Source organism: Ursus arctos, chromosome X, assembly GCF_023065955.2.
Source record: "Ursus arctos isolate Adak ecotype North America chromosome X, UrsArc2.0, whole genome shotgun sequence".
NCBI lineage: Eukaryota > Metazoa > Chordata > Mammalia > Carnivora > Ursidae > Ursus > Ursus arctos.
The window spans coordinates 117,997,084-118,012,364 of NC_079873.1; the positions used below are offsets into that span (position 1 = coordinate 117,997,084).

The window sequence follows — 15,281 nt, forward strand, 5'->3', positions numbered from 1 at the left end:
TCTCGGGGCCCCTGGGTGGCTCGGTCAGTCAAGCATCTGCCTTTGGCTCAGGTCACGATCTCAGAGTCCTGGGATTGAGTCTCACCGCAGGCTCCCTGCTCAGTGGGGAGCCTGCATCTCCCCCTGCCCCTTCCCTGCTCGTGCTCTCTCTCAAATAAATAAATAAAATCTTTAAAAACAAAAACCTAGAAATTTCTGTAGCATTACCAAACTTGTGAAAACCCATAAAATGATTTATTTTATATATGCAAACTCAAAGTCTCTTTGTACACTTAAATTTTTGCAAATTAATACAGACATCACAATACTGTTCCATATAAACCTTTGTATAAACATTAAAGGAAATATATACATTATTTTTTTTTCTTTTAGTGCTTCCAAAGCACAGAATGTCCAAGTCCACCTGAAGACTTTCTGGCGTCACATGCAAGAACAAATGTTAGGGTTGGGGCAGCCTCAGGTGCACTTGGTGATGTCTCTAGACAAAATAGAAGAGAGTTGGAGGTAGATCGTTTGTGACTCTCCCTGTCCCCTCCCACAGAGAAATAAGTTACCCGAATAGCAGCTTTCTTACTCTTTGATTCAAACTGTCCTGCATATTGCGTGGTTTAGAAGGCACGACTAGGAATTGTTGAAAACTTTGTTCGGCACACACAAGATGACCAGTTGGCTTCTGGACACCTACTCTTTCTGGAGGACGGAGTAAGGGCACTAGCAGAGCTCCACTTACAGATGGCCCCTAGTCACTCTGGAAATGCCCAGAACAACAAAGCTCCGCGGAAGAAACCCTGATCACATCTCGTAGGGGCGACAGTGTTTACTGAATTGAACCTGCTGATTTACTAACTGGGAAAAAACAACAAAATAACAAACTAATACTTTCAAGGGAAACTCTTAGGGCAAAAGCCAGCTTTTACTTCCAGAGACTTATAAAATTAAAAAAAAAATTTTTAATTAAAAAAAAAAAGCTCCATGGCTTTTTCTTAGCTTCAGAAAGGCAATTCCCTTGGCTAAAACATTCTAGGAAGCTTTAACAGTATCCCGTTCCATCCTACAGCACGGAGAACTCGCCCTTTTTGCTCCCTGGTCTTTGCATTAACACGACGATCTGCTGTTGATGTGATTAATGTTGTTGAGGTGGTGGTGGGAGTCTATTTTTTCTAGGACCTTCTCAAGGTACTGGATCAAGACTCGTCTTTTAAACCTAAAAAGAGAGAGAAATTTTATTAACTGGAAGATATTAAAAGCACTTCCAACATGCATGGCACCGTGCGGGGGACAAAGTGGGGATGGAGAGCTCCACGGGGATCAAAAACGCACCCCCGTGTAAAGATGGGGTTTAGCAAGTACTCACAGTGCCAACTGGGGGAGGGTCCAAGCCCACCTCAGACTGTGGTGAGCCCAGAAGATTCCGCGGACTTGGGTGACTCAGTGGGACTCAGACACTATCAATCTAAATGCCTCTGGAGACCACCCAAACTATTCCTCCCCCTGTCCTGCACTGGGCCCGACTGCCTAAAAAAAAAAAAAAAAGACATTCTCCTCTTTACACCCACCTTGCGGCTTCCTTGATGGTAAATTCAACAAATTGTTTCTTGACTGCAAGAGGTCCTTGCACTTCTTCAAGCAAAATGAAAATCCTTTCGTACTCTGAAGACATAAAAAAAAAATTCAGTATTTAAAAAAAAAAACGAATGGGAAATAAAATTCAGTCTTTACACATCCTCAGGAGTCCTTCTTCACGGGTGGAAAGTTATATCTAATTTGTATTTTAACCACTCAAATCAAAACATCCACCCATTAGCTACTAAGGAAACTCTCGTGAACACTGCACAGATGTGGTAGGTTGAGTCATGGCCCCCAAAGTTGTCTGCGCCTTAATTCCCAGAACGTGCAATACGTTATCGCGTATGGCAGAAGGGACTTGACTTTGCAGATGTGATTAAGTTATGGCTCTTGAGATGGGGCGATTATCCAGGCTTCTGCATCAGCATAGTCACAAACACCCGAGGAAGAGGGAAGCCGTAGAGTTGGCGTCAGGGAGAAAAGATGTAAGGATGGGAGAAGAGGCGAGGCAGGAGAGAAGGCGTTAATGTGACCGGCTCGAAGACAGAGGAAGGGGCCAGGAGCTAAGGAGTGCAGGCAGCCTGCGGAAGCTGGAAAGGGCACCGGCACAGATTCTCCCTACAGTCTCCAGAAGGCTCGCTGGCCTGCCAGAGCCTTCCTTTTAGCCCAGTGAAAATAATTTCAGGATTCTGACTTCCACCACTGCATCAGAAAGGTGTAGTGGGTCCTTTTAGTTAAAGCAAGAGGAAATCACTTTAAATGAAGTGAAAACCCAAAAGTTCCCCAAAATGTACCTCAAGAGATAGCACGAATCATAGCATGAGGACCTTCCGTTATATTATTGACTCATGTTCTTTCACTACTTACTTCGTCCAAATTTCCGAACTTCCTTCATTAGCTGATGTTTTATATCGGCATTGATTCCTTGTGCCATGGCAGGGGTTATTTGGAAAGTGTTTGGTACAGTTCCCAAAGCAGACGTTACTGAGACTTTTCGATCTTCTACAGAGACGCCACCGTTTCTGCTTCCACCTAGAAGTGCGTTAGCCCCAGGTTTGTGAATCACGCCATCCTTCCTCAGACTAGCAAAGTCATCAGACAGAGAATCCAACTGGTTGTGTGGAACACCATCTCCAGCCATATTCATAAGCTCGGGCGGAGCAGATTTTGACAAGAAGCCATCAGGTGGGATCTGACCATTTTCCATCTTCTCCTCATGGACCTCAGGGATGACAGTGACATCTGGAAAGCAAATTAAGAAGTTGAGCTGTGAGGTAGGTGCGTTCTATCCAGCCCACAGGTAGATCCCCAGAACTCCTCAGTTGTGAGGAAATTCTTCGTTTCAGAGAGCAAGAAGGTGTACAGATGGAGTCTGAAGAGCCCCCCCACCCTGCAACTGAGCTCAGGAAGATAATACCACAAAACCACTTTCTTCTCTTCATGGCGCTCTGAATACATATGGAAACCAAGCGAGACAGGACAATGAATAAGCCTTCTCAGATCCCTGGCATCCATGGTGTAGCGGCTGCCCACACTTTACAAGCTGAAAAGCAGCAAGTCTCACTTGATCTCATGATTCCTGTCACTGACATATAAAATGTCTGCCCGGCTTCACTGACCTTGGCACCACACTGCATGGGCCCCCTTCAACCTTCCTCCTCTCTCCCTCAAAAGTTCTGAGGAAACAGAGGTGCCCACTAGGTCTCAAGGCTCTATATGGACTCCATCACCAAAAATCCTTGTCTGTGTATGATTCTCATCATTCCTCTCTGTGACAAAGAAGTGGGTTTCCTTTTACTCCCAAGTCTGATCTCCACACTTCATATGCTCAGCCTCCTCTGGGCCGGGCACCGAGCCAAAGCCGGGGGATCAGCAGGGAATGAGACAGACGGAAACAATCCCTACCCTTATGGAACTTACATCCTCCTGGGGGAGTCGGACGGTACGTGCACAATGGGCAAAGGGAATAACACGGTTTGACTTTGTGTGAGGAAGGAAGGAAGCAGGGATTTGAGCGAGAGCAGGAGGGAAGCCCCCACGACCGTGTGGTCGGGCAGGGCCCTCTGAGGACGTGACCCCTGGGCAGAGCCGGGAGCAGGAGACAGAGGCGGCCTGTGCACACGCAGAGGAGTTCCAGCTGCCGGGAGGGCCGCACAGGGCCCCTAGGAGGGGACGAGCCGGGGCCGTGGAGCAGAGGACAGAGGCAGAGAGAGCTAGAAGGACACAGAGAGGACACATGTAGGAAAGGATGGCAGGGCCAGGTCGTGCAGGGTGTGCGGACCAGCACTGGGAGCTCAGACTCTGTTCTGAGAGCTGGGGGGGGGGGGCGGCTTGATGACGGGCTTCGGGATGGACGTGACACAACCTGGTTTCTGTGTGGGCACGGTCACTCTGGCCGCAGCACGGTGATTGGGTTAGACAGGGCCTAGAATGGGAAGCAGGGAAATCAGATGAGAAGCTGCTGTAGTAGCTTGGGGACAGATGGTGGCAGCATAGACTCAAGGGATGGAGACAAAGGGGGGCGATAAAGGAATTCTAGTGGGTGTCAGGTTGCCTGGATTTGCCAAGGGAAGGAAGTGAGAGAAGAAATAAGAGAAATCACGGTGACTCCAAGGCTTTTCACCTGAATCCCTGGGGAAAAAATAGTGCCAGGGCTGGCCAGGGGCCGGTGCCCACGTGCTCGTGAGTGGATTGCACCCTCCTCTTCCCAATCTGGCTCAGTGACCTCAGGCTGATGGCCTGACATCGATAATGCTGGCATTATTTACACTGTGGAAACCCGCAGACACTATAATCCAGGGCTTCACCCTCCCAACCCCCACACCCTCCGACAGCTGGCTGTCACACACAGCTTTACCAACACACTGCCGGATGGTGTCACTTAAGATTAAGTGTCACACACTGGGGACGGCTGCGGGGAGAGATGTTTTGGAGAGGGCGGAGGTGAGGCTTTCCAATGAACGCGTGAAACCAACCGAGTTTTGTCTGCCTATCGGACACCTAGGTGGAGATACCATGTCCATCGATAAATTTAAGTCTGGCTTTTGGAGCAAGTTGGAGTCGAGAGGGGTAAATACCCGAATTGTTGACATATGCATCTCCTGGAAAGCCCAAGACTGTACGGGATCACCTGGGGGAGGGGAGAGGGGCCAGGATGGCGCTTCGGGTCCCTACACTATTTACAGGTGGGAGAGAAGGGGAGGAACCAAAAAAGGAGGATGAAGAGGGGCTGCCATAAAAAGGCAAAGAAAACCAGGGCTCGTGGTGTCTGGGAACCCGAGAAAGTTTCCGTGCAGGAGGGAGCGAACAACTGTGCCAAGTGACACGAAGGAACAATGGCAACATGCGGCAGACACGGGGGACCCCGATGACCCCCGTGGCAGTGGAGGGGAGCGGCAGAGCCGGACTGCACATGGTGAGAGCAGGAAGAGGAAATAAGGCCACAGAGCCAGCGCAGGCCCATCCACGCTCTTCTTGAGCCCGTTCGCTCCTGCTGCCTCGGGCACCTGCTTCCTCTTTCTGACTCACACAGCAACGTGCTCCTACCTCTACGAACAGGGCTTCCACTCCCCACGGGGCACCTCTGCACCTACCACATAGCGGATTCCCTACCGGTTTACTTAACGACCATAAAGCGAATACAAACGAAATGAGTACAAAGGAAACTAAAGTTGCTTAGTGTCTTAGTCCTCTAGGAGCCATAAGGAAACCACAACCACTACTCTATACCTGTACGGACAAGGGTGGGTTTTAGGAGGTTTGGATAAGATGGTAACCACGAGGCTGAGGGTGCTCCCTTTCCGCCCACGTGGTTAGTTACAGTAGGTGGTGTTTGCGGTTTCGCCAACAGCAGGGACATACTCCGCCTTCTCTTAGGTGACAGAGGGCTGCTGGCTTCTCCGGGACGCTTCACTTTGTTTTGTGGCCCTGCCACGAACTCATCGGCTTCATCAATCATCATTCCCTAGAAGACATCAGTGAACGTGTTCCGTTAAAGATCATGCGTCTCACCGCCGACACAGACCTTGCTCACGGGCCAGGCCTGCCACGCCCCCCACACCGACCCGGTGCTCAGAAAGCACCACCCCGGAGCGCCTGGGTGGCACAGCGGTTGAGCGTCTGCCTTCGGCTCAGGGCGTGATCCCGGCGTTCTGGGATCGAGCCCCACATCAGGCTCCTCTGCTGGGAGCCTGCCTCTTCCTCTCCCACTCCCCCTGCTTGTGTTCCCTCTCTCGCTGGCTGTCTCTATCTCTGTCAAATAAATAAATAAAATCTTTTTTAAAAAATTAAATAAATAAATAACCCCAAATCTGGTTAAGCCTCTAGATTCAACCACCAGTATACAACAAACACGGCACAGTCGTGATTACCCAGAAAGCCTGAGGAATGAGCAACTCTCATCAACGGAAATGGGAATAAACCCACAGTGACCCTTCTGAGGAAGGACAAACCACTCTGAACCAACCCTGGGTAAGGGAAACAATTCCCTTTTGTGTGCTTTTGTGCTTTATACGCATCATTAGGAAATACTGATTATCACTGTACAGAATGCTGCATGTTGATGGTGGACGGCAGGCAGATGGAAAATGTCATTCCCCAGACAGCAACCTCGCAGAGATTCAAACATGGCCGCCGTGGGGGCTTTTCACTCTCGGGGGTAAAGGATGAGAGCAAAAGTGCAGAAGGGTGGCTAAAAGCTGTTCTCATCCAAGAATATGAAAATATTTTCATAAAATCATGATAAATGACATTTCCAAGGCACTTTCCAAAGCAAAACAGTACAGAAAGGGGAAAGCACATTCCTTGACCATTACCACATGTCAGGTGATGTTCAAAATGGAATCACATGCACTCACTCGATACTCCACAGGGCTCTATTAGTTAAGTGTAACAAACAGCCCCAGTGCTACGAATGAGGAGACCAAGGCACAGGAAAATTAAGAAAAACTCCAATTAATTGAGGATGGGGGTGAGGTGGAATACCTTCCAGTCTCATTTTGTTACCAGAGAGATTATTGTATGGGCTTCACCTTACTTAATACCAATTGTCTTCTCCATGTGTGCAGACATAATCCCCATGTGTCCTCATCCTTAAATGGTCAAGTCAGCATCTTCCTCTCGCTCTCTCGCTCTCACTCTCTTATACACACACACACGTCACAATCCAAGTAAAGCAACATCACCTAGTACTTCCTATTTCAAGAGGAACACTTCATCACGGTCTAGATACAGCATTAGAGATCTGAGTCATGGAAACAGGAAATAAATGGTGATCTCAATATTAAAGGAATTAGTGTGTAGCGGTGGGAATGGATACAGACTCTGGAGCCGGAAAGACGTGGGTTCAAATCTTGCCTCTTATCAGCCGTGTGACTCAGGGCACGCCACTTGACCACTGCGAGCCTTGATTTCTTCTTATTAAAGGGGCAGATGGGAACACTCAACTGCATTACGAGCATGAAATGTGATCATTTAAAACACCAGCTCCTACTCGGTACTCAATCGAGGCCTATTATTTTCTGCCAGCAACAGACCTTTGCACCAGAAGGCTCCAGCTTTCCATTCACAAAGAGCCCTAGAGTGCTATTTTATCTTTTAAACAAACAGAGGGAGAAGCTCTGATTTATATTCATCTTGTCCAGAAGAAAGGAATCATAGCAAGGATATCACAAGGTAGGCAGACGCAGAAATCGGCATCTTACCTTCTTATCTTGTTTGAACGGATTGCCGAAAGTATGCAGTCTTTTTGGTTGATCGGGATCAATCTCTCGAAGAGGAGAAGCCAATGTCTTTAGATATTCCTGATAGTTACCCATTTGTGCGACTGGAACACTATGAAGGGAATCTGTAACATCACAGGGAGAGAAACAGACGCTCCACAGCTCAGTGTCCCATCCTTTTGAGAGGACACGATCACAGTTGGCTTTAACGATGCAGACCTTGGCATCCAAGAGCCTAAAATCTCAAATTCCAAGATCCAAAAGCATCTCTCTTCATCCCACTCATTACTCAGGGTACCATCGCTCCTGCCTACAAACTCAAATCACTAGGCCCACCACAACTCCCCTCCGCTTCCAACCAGGTTGGAAAATGGGCTGACATCCAAGATCCCCCCACCCAATTTCAGGCACCATGTTTGTTCTGCATTTCCAAGAGCCTAGGCTCCGCGGTTATCTCTTATCATCCAGAAAACTTTGGTTAGCAGGCCTTATGTTCTTGGGAGAATGTGATTGTATCTACGGGCTCTCTTCCTAGAGAAGCTTCCTCCTCGCCTCAGAACTTGGGTGTATAATTTCAGGAGACGGGCCAGGCTAAGATGTGCTCATTTTAACGGACAAATGACCCCTTTTAAAATGAACAAAAGGGAGTAAAGGGGAATTGTACACCATCACCAATTATCCTAGACACTATCAGGTTCATTCTTTTCACGTAAATGAGGAATTCTGGACATCGTGGCAGGCCGGTTGTGCAATTTCCAAAATCTGACAGACCTAGGTCCTGCCACTTTCCAACTCACGGAACCTGGACTAGCTATTAAAATGCTCGAGAGAGAGAGAGAGAGGGAGACCAAGAAACAGACTCTTAACCACAAAGAACAAACTGATGGTTACCAGAGGAGAGGGGGTGGGGGATGGGTGAAACAGGTGATGGGGATTAAGGAGCGCACTTGGGATGAGCTCCAGGTGTTCGTACGGAAGTGTTGAATTGTACACCTGAAACGAATTTTCCACTGTACGCTAACTAGACTGGAATTAAAATGAAAACTTCAAAAAAAGGGAAAAAAATGCTCACTCTCAGTTTCCATGTCCATAAAACGGGCATAAAAACAGTCTCTCTCTCTTGGGACTGTTGTGAGGCTTACAAGAGCTGAAGTATGGGTAGCGCAGGATATATGCCGATTAATGCACACCTCCCCTCAACCCCCAGGACAAGCAACTTGTGCCTGGGGAGTGTAGGGATTCAGCACAATTCACACAGGGCATTCTCAGCCTTACAATACTACAAAATAACCTACTGGTTATGCAGGAAGCATCTTCATGTACGTCAGGCTTGACGTTTTCCTAACCAACCAAAAGTACTGCTTTGTTCGTTTACCTTCATCTTGTCCCACAATAAACTTGTGTGTCTTCAGCAGACTGGATCTCATCCTGGTTAACTGGTCTAGAAGACCTCTCCGTGGAATATCGTAAGCATTTCTATAGGTCTGAGGTTTCAAATCCTATTCGAAAGGGAACAAATCATTTCAGTCACTCCTGAGGCTTTTGACAGAGCGGTGTCATTCTTAACTCTCTTAAAATGTTAGTGATGGGGCGCCTGGGTGGCACAGCGGTTAAGCGTCTGCCTTCGGCTCAGGGCGTGATCCCGGCGTTCTGGGATCGAGCCCCACATCAGGCTCCTCTGCTAGGAGCCTATTTCTTCCTCTCCCACTCCCCCTGCTTGTGTTCCCTCTCTCGCTGGCTGTCTCTATCTCTGTCGAATAAATAAATAAAATCTTTTAAAAAAAATGTTAGTGAATATGGGGGATATTCAATGTAACTAACTATAGCAGAATTCGGCCAGTGGCAAGTTTGCCTTCGATGGCCTTGTTCTGAATTCCAATACGGACACAAAGTATTCAAAGCACTGGGAATATCCTTTTCCGAGTATGTCAGCTGGCCTGGCCCGTTCTGCCCCATGTGGACTTCCTCTATGGGAAATCGTGGGGCCAGGGGCCCCTACGGGGGTGCCCAAGACTGTCTCGCAGCTGTACCCCTGAGACTCTTCATACCCGATCCTCTTCCTTGTCCTTTGCTCTCACAGGTGCTCATCAGCAGCATGGCCTGAAGGCTCTCCCCGCCTACTCCTGTCCTCCCTCCCCTTTAGCCTTCACAGACATTACCCCCACCCCCGAACGTATCCTGTACATTAAATTCTGTATGGGCACCTGCCGGCAGGCCAATTCCTGAACTGGTCCATCTGGATAACCATGAAGTCCAAAACAGGATCGTAATTATTTCAAAATTAAAAGCATACGACAGACACGTATCAGACAAGTTCAAACACACACGAACGATTTCTGTCCCCGTTTACCTTGTTTAAGAGCCCTAACCGGAAGCCAGCAAATTCTTTGGTATTCGATTCTGTCAGTCTTGGTGCACTTTCCCCTATGATTTCTTTCAATAGTTTTCTAAAATTTTTACTGTGTGTCAAGGACACGCCACCTCCAGAATGGTTTTTCACTTTGATTCCAATTTCCTGGGGAGGTTTCTTCCCCACGGATGCTAGTATTCGTTCTGACTCTAGTTTGGTCTAAAATGAAAGTAGATAGTATGTTAAGAAAAGACCTACGTGATCACTGCTGTTTTCACTACTTAAGAAAGGTAATACTTTAAGAACCCCCACAGAACAATCTTTCAATCGTAAATCACAGCAAACAGGGAGGGGGCTTAGAAAGGTAAATAACTTACTGCATTTTTTTCTCTTGTCTAGTGTCAAAATTATGATCGAATCGTGGAGAAAATGGGAACTGGCTAAGACTTCCGTTCCTAGACACTTACTATCACGTTTTGTTGCTGCAGAATCTAGTCTAAGTCAACATATTTATTTCAGACCCAAACATAAAGGTTTAAGACTCTGTATTTATAAACGTAAACTAGTGCTAAAATTCAGATTACATAGATGGGTATTACATCTGGAAAAAATTAAACTGTTTATTCCTAATATCGGACCGCCCCCAAAAAGTAATGCTTAATTTAACAAACATTACCATGTAAATAACATGTAATGTGTACTCAGTAAGTTTCTAGCTAACTTACGAAAAAATCCTCTTACTAGACACTGTTAAACGACATTGATAAATATTGCTTGACAGCGTATTGTAGCAATATAGTGGGCATATTTTGTGATTTACAGACATCTGAGGTGGTTCAAGGAACACTGGAGACATAGTTATTAAATTAGTAATTAAATTAGTAATTGGAGTGATTATAAATTAGTAATAATCTTTTCTTTTTCTCTAAAAGAAGGAATCCCACCAATACCCAGTAAGCCCAAAAGAATTTTGAGTTTCTTATGGTTAGGTCAGAGATATTCACTAATTCTCACTACGATTGGAATGAAGTACACTTATTAAAAAATTAAGTATGAAATAAGGGAGAAGAGCACATGAAGGGTCTGTTTCCAGAAATGGTCCTGAAATCTCATTTGGAAAACTACACAAGCAACGTGTCCCAGAAGGTCCCAGAACTTGCATGAGTTTCAACTCTGCTCACTATTCTTCCTTGTGGCCATACCCTGCTGACACAGCCTTAAAGGCCTAAGGTAGACATCAAATAAAAAATATATATAAATCAACAGGTCAATCAATCAATAACCAAAACAAAACATTAACAACCACAACAAAAATCTATTAGCAGAGAGGAAAGGGGGTCGTGCGGACACGCGGTAGACCAGAAATCTGGGTTTGCCTTTACTTTCTTTTGCATTTATGAGCACGCTGGCCGGGCAGGAGCTGGTAAGCCCCAGACCGCCCTTCCGTCAGTGCCAGGGCCTCACAAGGTGGGTCAGCGTTCCCAACTGTGGAGTCGTTTTGGTTCTTTAGTGAAATCTGACACTCTTTTGCTTACTACTGTCTGTCTCCTACAGGCCCAGCTTCCAAACATATCTGACTTAAAGCCTGATGGCCACCGTAAATGCTAGTACTGCTCCCTGCCTGGGAATACCCTTGTGCAGAAGAAGAGAGTAAAAGGCTGCATCAACTGGTCATATAACATAACACATTTGTATGGCAGTAAAGCTCTAACTCAGTAGTTCTCAAATATTTCCATCCTGCAAGAATGGGCTAGGTAGAGGTGAGAAGTATGATAAGTAGGGGTGAGTGGAGGATGAGGTACTAATAGAGGGGCAGGCAAGGGACAAGGTGAATAATGGTAAATGAGGTGGGGGTATAAAGGAACAGGTGGAGGGCAAGAAGAGAGGAGGTTGAACTCCACTCTTCAGGTCCCCTCGGGGCCTATCACCCTCCAGCGTGAGGAACCCTGGTCTCATCTCCCCGTCTCCAAGAAAAGCCATCTGGATATTTACTGCCTAAACACGAATGTCAGGCAAGACGTTGAATCCCACCACGCCTCCGTGTGCTGACCTAAAAAAAGGGGGGGGTGCTCTAGCCCAATGTGACTTGAGGAGAAACTAGGTTGAGGACAGACAAACTGTGACCCATGAGATAATTTTACGAAGCCTCTGCCCCTCTTAGGCCACAAGATATCAACCAGCTGGTGGGTAGCACAAACTGGCGGGCGAAAGGAGAAACGGCACAGCCTCCAATGACACTGACAGACCCTTAACTGCAGTTTAATGGTGAAGCTAAAAGCCATAGAGAATCACATTATTACTAATCCATAAAGTGGAGAAATATATACACATTTAATTTGAAAAATTACAATTACACTAAAGAATAAGGAAAGGCACTTCTGAGGGCAAAGGATTTTTGTTTGTTTGTTTTCACCAATACTACCTGTTGGCTGAGTTTTTTAAGGTAAGAGATAACACTGTAACTAAGTCCACAATCTAAATTATCTGATATCAGATTTGGAGCTCCCATCATCCTTAGTGCTTTCTTTAATGGCTATAAGGAAACAAAATACACAACAGTAAGAATAGAATAAATCTTAAAATACTCAAAGTTCAGTTATAAGGGGCAAAGGGACATGATTCATTTCTTAGAAGTCAAGGCGCTGCACATAAAACCAAACATGGAACATTAAAAAGTGGCAATGAATATAGCAGAGGAGTAAGGAGCAGAAAGTAACAAAATCAGAAGAGAGTGGGATAAGAAGAGCAAGAAACAGCAAATTCAAACAGGTAAATTGCTTTCAGGCTTAATTCCCAAGTCATAAAAATCATTTCATGTTGCATTTTATCGTGCACCCCATTCCTGCCATGGTAAATACTAACGCACCCCAATTTCTCCTCCCAGTGACACCAATGGTACCCTTTAAGATTCTGCCTTTTCACCTCTAGAAACATCTGCCTCTGAATGATTTTGATCATTTTGATTTCCATTATACCACCAGTTCGAAATCATCATGACGATTTTTCTCAAATTGTAGGAACCCAAATGAGGCCAAGTAGCTTTTTGTTCTTTTGGGATGCCCCTCCCCCAACCAGCACCCCTGCTTCGTGCTGTGTCTCGGACACATTTAACAGGCAGTGTGTCAATATACGGCCTTCAGAATTGTTTTTCAGAGGGAAACCCCATATTGAAAATTTCTAGAGTTAAAAAGGGAAATTGGTATCATACACGAATCCAGATCTATTTTTCTTAAATCCCCAAATTCCACTTTCATAAGGTTACTTTTAATAAGAGAAACACAGACAGATGGTGTTGTTATAAAAACTCACCATGGCAGTTAAAGGCAATAAAACAAAGAAACGATTCTCTTACACATAATTTGAGAAGACAGTGGCGATACAAATATTTAGCAATAAAAATATCGAGCTTATTTCAGGGGTCCAGTTTTTGGTTCACTGACATTTCTGGTGACAAGAATCATCACTGATACAGTTAATGCATATATACACATAAATACATACTAATAAGTAGTACGGAGGCAGAGTTTTTAAGTAGCTGTCAAAAGCCTGTCGCCACTTCAGATTTGGCTTAAGCTTGTGAACTTTAAACAAGTCATCTGTAAGAGAAAAACCAAACAGTATTACGTGATTCCAGCCCTAAATTCCAAGATCTCTATCAAGCAAACCGCATCTGTGATATCATTTCCTAGAAATCTCAAGTTTTAATTGCATGAGATGAACCTCTTGTTGATTGGATTGTCTTTTTTGGTACGATTTACCAATTATATAGGGTATTTTTCTAGAAGAAAAAAATTCTCAGGTTAGATATTCCTCTGCCATCTGTGAAGCTACATAAAATATAATATGAAAGCCCTGACTCTGATGCAGGTGAAGTATCTTTCTGACCTGCTACATACGGGTAACGCGACTGTACTAATTTTCACCTGAGGGGGAATCCATGGTCACTGGTGGATGGAAGATGTCTTTTATTCAAACGGACGGTGTTAAAGCAACAACAACAACAAAACCCCGAACTCACAGGGACAGAGAACAGATCGGTGGCAGCCAGAAGTGGGGTGGGGGTGCAGGGGGTGGGCAAAATGGCTAAAAGTGGTCAAATGGCACAAAGTTCCAGTTACAAAATAAGTTAGTCCTGGGGATGTACTGTACTACAAACTTGCAAGCTGCTAAGACGGCAGATCTTGAAAGTTCTCATCGCAAGAAATTTGTGATCATACATGGTGAGGGGTGTTACCTAGCGTTCGCAGTGTTCTTTTCACAATGTGTACAAAATACTGACTCGTTATGTTGTGCACAGGAACCTAATGTAATGTTACGTGTCGATTACATGTCAGAAATAAATAAATAAATAAATAAATAAATAAATAAATGGAGGGTGTTGTAAAGAGACTTTACAAAGTATACGAGAACAAAAGCGAAGCTTCTCACTTCCAGGCAATGACGCGGGCTCTAAATTATGCTTTGGATTTGCCTTCATCAGCCTAGGCTTTGTTTAGTCCTATTCCCTCCCCCCTTTCATTTTTCTTCCATTTCAGGGGTGCAGCATTTCGAGCCAAACTTTGGGTCTGTCAAACATTAGTTAACAATTGGGTCATGGGACTAGTACAAGCTAGTAGTGTTAAGTTGAAATTCTAAACTGTACAAGTAAATATGTGTCTTGAATACCATGTGCGTTAATACCCCTAAAGACACTGTCCTTAAATAAGTGGACATCCCCTACCTTTTTCACACTTAAATTTAATCGCTTGAAAAACCTAAAGGCATATAGACACTACAGGAAAATTTCCAAACCATGTCATTATTTCCTTCTGAGGGTACGAAAAGATATTTTTTTATATATTAATTCAAAACCGGTATCACCAGACATCAACAGGAACCCGCCACGCTTAATACAAATGCCGAAGATATTTTAAATTCATCTTCTATTTTGTTTCTTCAGGTTTCATTGGCTCTTATCCAAAAAAATCCAAATGCTTTACTTCCAAGGACAAAAGCGTCCCTATGCCATATGCATAATTTCTCTACAAATAGGCCTATTCTTTGAAATGCTCAATTACTCTAGTTAAGAAAAGCAACTACACATTTTCTTCCTTTTACTGCTATAATAAATTATTCACCCCTGCCGAAACTAATTTAAATGAATTTACAAAGTCATAAAACGTGGGTCTTTTGTTCTTTTGGCGCAGGGTAGAGGGAACAAAGAAAAACAGATCTGAAGAGATTTCTGGCTCATTGTAACATGCAGGTCCTTTAAAGACCATTCATATCTTGACAGAAAGGAATGAGACGCGGTGGAAATATGCTGTTATACTTGGGTCTTTATGTGGAGTCTGTTGGGAATTAAGCAGATTTTTGGAAACTGACAAATTGAAATACCACAAGACTGGGGAGACATTTAGATATAAATAGATTAGATAATGAGAGTCAAGAATAGTCTTAGAATTTCAAACAATGCCGATTGCAATGATTCCACCAATTAGTCTAATTTAGTCTAATTATTTCTTGTCGGAGTTTCTGAAACGGGGGAGGAAGAAAGAGAATGTTCCACAGTCTAGATTAAGAGTAGAGAGCTACTGGGGTAAGGCCTCTTGAGTCACATTCTCCGCAGGGCAGGAAAGGATTTCCATGGCGTTAGGTGGCATTAG

The 15,281-nt window shown here is 44.9% G+C and overlaps 1 protein-coding gene across 19 annotated transcripts in view; it reads right to left on the minus strand.

Moving 5' to 3' along the window:
• Positions 1–212: 212 nt before the first annotated feature.
• The window catches only part of LOC113249099 (integrator complex subunit 6-like), a 53,904-nt gene continuing 38,835 nt past the window's right edge, over positions 213–15,281 (minus strand). For 5 of the 19 annotated variants that reach the window (XM_026490648.4, XM_048213547.2, XM_044380848.3 and 2 more), the window contains 9 exons: positions 13,138–13,232; positions 12,059–12,169; positions 9,637–9,855; positions 8,662–8,785; positions 7,269–7,411; positions 5,428–5,530; positions 2,434–2,808; positions 1,557–1,650; positions 213–1,204 (listed from right to left, as the gene is read on the minus strand). In XM_026490648.4, the coding sequence (XP_026346433.2) occupies positions 1,096–1,204; positions 1,557–1,650; positions 2,434–2,808; positions 5,428–5,530; positions 7,269–7,411; positions 8,662–8,785; positions 9,637–9,855; positions 12,059–12,169; positions 13,138–13,232 (1,373 nt within the window). In that variant the 3' untranslated portion in view covers positions 213–1,095. Of the gene's footprint in view, positions 1,205–1,556; positions 1,651–2,433; positions 2,809–5,295; positions 5,531–7,268; positions 7,412–8,661; positions 8,786–9,636; positions 9,856–12,058; positions 12,170–13,137; positions 13,233–15,281 lie in introns of all 19 variants that reach the window. The other 14 variants (XM_057314922.1, XM_057314916.1, XM_026490646.4 and 11 more) reach the window with 5 other exon arrangements.